General features: G+C 61.9%; 1 protein-coding gene across 1 annotated transcript in view; it reads left to right on the forward strand.

The window, feature by feature from the left end:
* The first annotated feature begins 1408 nt into the window (after nucleotides 1–1408).
* Nucleotides 1409–5091, forward strand: part of MTHFD2 (methylenetetrahydrofolate dehydrogenase (NADP+ dependent) 2, methenyltetrahydrofolate cyclohydrolase) — a 9006-nt gene continuing 5323 nt past the window's right edge. Inside the window, exons 1-3 of the mRNA XM_042023162.1 lie at nucleotides 1409–1509; nucleotides 3523–3707; nucleotides 4440–4562. Of these exons, the coding sequence (XP_041879096.1) occupies nucleotides 1424–1509; nucleotides 3523–3707; nucleotides 4440–4562 (394 nt within the window). The 5' untranslated portion in view covers nucleotides 1409–1423. The remainder of the gene's footprint in view (nucleotides 1510–3522; nucleotides 3708–4439; nucleotides 4563–5091) is intronic.

The following is a 5091-nucleotide window of genomic DNA, read 5'->3' on the forward strand; positions in this document are numbered from 1 at the left end:
CCCCCGGGGTTGAGGACGGCGGACACCGACGGAGCGTCCCCCGGGGTGAGGATGACGGACCTGACAGAGCATCCCCCGGGGGCAACGGGCGGCGGACAGCGACGGAGCATCCCCCGAGGCTGAGGACGGCGGACAGCGACGGAGCATCCCCCGGGATGAGGACGGCGGACACCGACGGAGAGGGGCGGAACTCCGCCAAGGCAACGAGGGGCCAAATCGGAAGAGTTCGGACACCATCCACAGCCCACCAAAGTTAAAAACAAAGTAAAATTGGCAAAAATCACATCAAATGCCTTGACTGATCTTTGTTTTCCCAGCGAGTCGCTTGTGATCCCAACAAATCCCAAAGCCCCCGCCCTCCCCCTGGGAGAGGAGGCCGGAGCCCCCCCAGCCTCAGCCAGGGCGAGGAGCACGCATGGCCCGGGGCTGTCTCCGTCCCTCTGTTCTGGGGGGTCTTGAGGCGTCTCCTGTCCGGGAACGATCGGGGGTGGGGGGATTGGAAAGGAAGGAACAATTTGCTGCCTTTGGAAACGGCTTCTCTCAGGCGTGGGGACGAGACAATCGAAAGGAGAATTTAACGGCACGAGTCATCTCCTTCAGGGTTCCAATAATCCCTTTCCAGCAGCGAGAAATGAATGCTCAGAGATGGAAGTGAAGAAACAACAACTGTTTATTGGCAAATAGGGTGGCCGCAGGTAGAGAAAGGAGGCGGATAACGGCTGGGTATCGACCTGCCAGAGCCCAGCACCCCCCTGGAGCTGAGAGAGACCCCAAACGCCGCAGGATCCTCGTTCCCAACACGAGACACGGGATGGCCCCGGCTCCCTCTTCTCTCCCTCCGGCTGCAGGATTCGCCCTCGGGGCAGCACGAAGATCACCACCTTTTCCAAGCCCGGCTCCAGAGGGGCTCCAGCCCTGGAGCAGCTCCGTGGCCTCCTCTGGACTCTCTCCAGCAGCTCCACGCGCTCCCGCTGGGATCCCAGGGCTGGGGGCAGCGCTGCAGGTGGGGACCGAGGGGCAGAATCCCCCCGGAGCCGCTGCCGATGCTGGGGGTCAGCCCAGGCCACCTTTGGGGTCGTGTCCAGCCTCTCGCCCACGCTCACTTGTGCCCGCTGCGGGAGGCGGCACCCACTACCCAAAACAACCAACCTGACGGTGTTTGTATTATTTTTTTACCCCGTTTGCAGCTGCCGCGGTCGCTCCCGGGTCATAAACTCGGTTTTCAGGTCAGGAGCAGCGGCTCTGTCGCGACCCCCGGAGCCGCGAAGGTGCCGAGAGGTGCGAACCCGAATGAATCATTTTTGGCGCTCGACCCCATTGGCTGCCGCGAGGGAGGGGGCGGGGCTTACCGGGGGTATATAAAGGGCAGGAGCGGCGTTTCCCTCAGCGCTGTTCCTGCCGCCCCTCAGGTGCCCATCGCGCCATGGCCGCCGCGCTCCGGCCCCTCCGCGCCCTCAGCCGCGCCGCGCTGGAGCCCCGCGACCGCCGCCTGCACCTCAGCGCCGCCCGGTACGGCCCGGGACACCGGGAGGGTGTGTTGGGGTGGTTGGGAGGGAGGTGGGAGCAGCGCCCGCCCCGCTCCGCCCGGTGCCGGCGCGCTGAGGGCTGTGGAGGGAGCGGCCCAGGCCGGTTCGGTCGCCCCCCGGGCCGGGGTCGCGGCCCGTTTTGCCCTCACGGCTCCGGGGTGAGCGGGCGGGCCCCCAGCGGCCGCGCCGAGCGCTGCAGGCTGATGAAATCCCGCGGCCGCCTTGCGTGGGAGTGCGGGGCTGCCCCGGGCACAGAGGGACTGGGGGGTGAGAGGAGCAGAGAAGGACGGAGACCACCCCCGCTTCTCGATCATCCCCTGGGGTGACAGGGACAGAGAGCACCCCCAGGCTCTCCTTGGGCACGGGGGCACACGGTCAGAGACCACCCTGAGCATTCTCCAGGCAGAGACCCCCGAGCATTCCCTGGAGTGACAGGGACAGAGAGCACCCTGAGCACTCTCCAGGCAGAGACCCCCGAGCATCCCACCCTGCTCCAAACGGGGTTCTGAGCTCATTCTTTGCCCGCCTGAGAGGCTCTGGTGCTTCTCCCTCTCTCTGGGAGCAGCCCAGTCTTGGGGGAAGGTCCCGGTGAGTTTTGGAGCAGTCCTCGGGGTGGTTTTCCATCATTCCAGCTGTCCCTGGAGCTTGGGATTGTAGCTAGAGAAGGTCAGAAAAGAGCGCTGTTGGACTGAATGCAGGATCCGGGTAGGAGAAGATGCATCCAGAGGCAGCTGATGCATTTTTGAGGAGAAAGTGCAGCAATCGAGCTTGGCTGGGGTGGAGCAGGGAGGGTTGGAAACTGCGCTGTGGGTCAGCTGTCTCTGGATTCCTGGGGCAGGTGGAGTAGGTTTTGAAGTTGTGATGCAGTTTGGCTGGGAATTGCTCCAGAAATGGGCAGGTTCCAGCGATTTGGGAAGGCCCCAGGAATGCTGTGGGGGGCATCTGCCTGCTCTTGCTTGGAGGCGGGGAGAATCAGGCCAGCAAGTGCTGGGCATGAGACCTTGCAGCAAGGCCAGGCTTAAATCGTAGAATGTCCAGAGTGGGAAGGGACCCACTGGGATCATTGGTCCAGCCCCTGGCCCTGCACAGACACCCCAAAACCCCACCTGTGGGATCAGCAGCTGTGGCCTCTCAGCTCACTGCAGCCTGGAATGTGACTGGATATTCCCAGTCCCTGTTTAGCCTGGAAATCAGTGCAAGGAGCTGCTTGGACAGGGCTCGACTCCAGCAGCCTGGAGAGCCGACTGTGGTGGTGATGATGCAGCAGGGGATGGGGGAGAAGGGCTGTGCTGGGTGGCCCCACGGCCTTGCCAAGGAATCTGTGGGGGATGAGGATCAGTGGGAACAGCCCTTGGAGCCTCCTGTGCTGCTTCTGCCGGGATCACTGAACAGACCTGGAGAAACTGCTCTGGAGTCGGCTGTGCCTGGTGCCAGCCCTCTGTAGGGAAGCTGCTGTGCCTTCCCAGGGCACGGCCTCCCTAAAGATGGGAACGCAGAGTACCCCAGCTCAAAACGTGCCCCACACGAGTGACACCCATGGAGAAAAGAGAACAGTATTCCTTATTTTTTCTTGGGAAAAAAGTGACCTCGTGGTCAGGGGGATTTAGGCTGGATTTTTGGGATTTTCCTCCCCCAGAGGCTGCTGGGCACTGCCCAGGCTGCCCAGGGAATGGACACGGCCCGGAGGCTGCCAGAGCTCCAGGAACTCCAGGATCCTGGCACTGCCAGGGATGCCCAGGGTGGGATTTTGGGATGTAGTGCCAGGATGGATGATCCCTCTGGCTCCCTTCCAGCTCGGGATATTCTGATTTCGGCCCCAGCTTTGAAGCTGTAAACGAGCCTGAAAGGCGCTGCTTGAGGTGAAGCAGCACGGAGGTGCCAAAGGCCCCCGCAGAGCTCGAGGGAAGGAGCCTTTTCCTCCCGGTTTTCCTGCTCCATCCTGCCCTGGCTGGGAGCTGGTGGCCCTGAGGCTGTAGTGACACTTTCCCTGGTGCAGGGGGGACGCCGTGGTGATCTCGGGGCGGAAGCTGGCCCGGCAGATCCGGCAGGAAGCGCGGCACGAGGTGCAGCAGTGGGTGGCGGCGGGGAACAAGAGGCCCCACCTGAGCGTGGTGCTGGTGGGGGAGAACCCGGCCAGCCACTCCTACGTCCTCAACAAAACCAAAGCGGCGGCTGACGTGGGTAAGTCTGGTGTTCCCGTCCCAAAAAAGTGCAGGTTGGTTGGGAATCCTCGATACTGGACGCTTTTTGGGATGCATCCACCCACCCTTCCACCTTCCCCTGGAGTTTGGCTTCTTGTGGCTGCCCGGTTGGACCGGGGTGTGGTGGATAAATGTGATCCGTTGGCTCCTTCAGGGCAACCCAAGCTCTGTGGTTGGGGTTTTTCAGCTTTCCCAGAGCCGGAAAAGGCACAGGAGGGGATTTTTGGCCTCCTTTCCTCGGCTGCCTGTGACACAGCCCCTGTTCAGCAGCCTCGCTGCCCTCTGACTCCCGCCCGTCTCGCAATCCAAGGTCCTGCTCGGGGTTGGGGCAATAATTGGTGTCATTTTAACTTGGGTTCTGCTGCTTTTGGAGCTGAGATTTTTAGGCAAACATCCCTTTTTTAGTGTGTCCAGGGGGCTCTCAGGCTGTGTGGTTTTGTTTTCACGGTAGGACGCTTTGCTTGGGTTTCTCCCTGCCCTGGGAAGGTCCCAAACACCCTTTCCCAGGCCACCAGCCCCATATAATTGACTTCAATACCAAATCCCAGCACCTGTGAAGGCTTCTCCAGCCTGGAAGCTGCACAAACCCTGCCATCCTCAGTGGGCACCGCCCAGCTTTGGCCAGGCACCGAGCCAGGCCAGCTTAAATCCACGAAATCCGGGGAAGTTGCCCTTTTGTGCCTCACTGACGCCGTGGCTTCGGCAATTCCAGGGATCAGCAGCGAGACCATCCTCAGGCCGGCTTCCATCACCGAGGAGGAGCTGCTGGATTTGATTGGAAAACTCAACAACGACGCAGCCGTGGACGGGCTGCTGGTGCAGCTTCCCCTGCCTGGTGAGTGGCTCAGTTCCCTCCTCCTCCATTGCCACAAAGCTTCCAAGGATTGCCCTGAGTGGTGTGGGGCAGCACGGGGGGGATCCTGCCCTGATCCTGCTCCTCAGCACCAGCTGCCTGCAGCAGTTCAGTCCCTGGGGGTCAGGGAATCTATTCCTGTGCTGGGAGTATCAACTTCCCGAGCCGGGCGGTGGCCTTGGGGCTGCCTAAAAATACCCTCGGTGTGAGCAGGGCTGTGGTTGCAGAGCGCTTCCAGTGCCCCGTGCTGGGAGCTGGCAGCGTGCAGCTGGGAGTGCTGGGCAGCTTCAGGCCCCCAGAGCTCTGACAGGGCTCTGGGTCTGGGCTTGGGATCAAAATTCCAGCTCAGGGTCGCAATTCCAGCCTGGGGCTCGGGGTCACAGTTCCAGCTTAAGACTTGGGGTCAAAGCTCGGGGTTATAACTCTGGCTCAGGGTCACAATTCCAGCTCAGGGCTCAAGGTTGCAATTGCAGCTCAGGGCTCGGGGTCAGAGCTCCAGTTTGGGGTCCCA

This window comes from Corvus kubaryi, unplaced genomic scaffold (genome assembly GCF_017639235.1).
Source record: "Corvus kubaryi isolate FWS band 111438036 unplaced genomic scaffold, C.kubaryi_AGA036_p1.0 37237, whole genome shotgun sequence".
Lineage (NCBI taxonomy): Eukaryota > Metazoa > Chordata > Aves > Passeriformes > Corvidae > Corvus > Corvus kubaryi.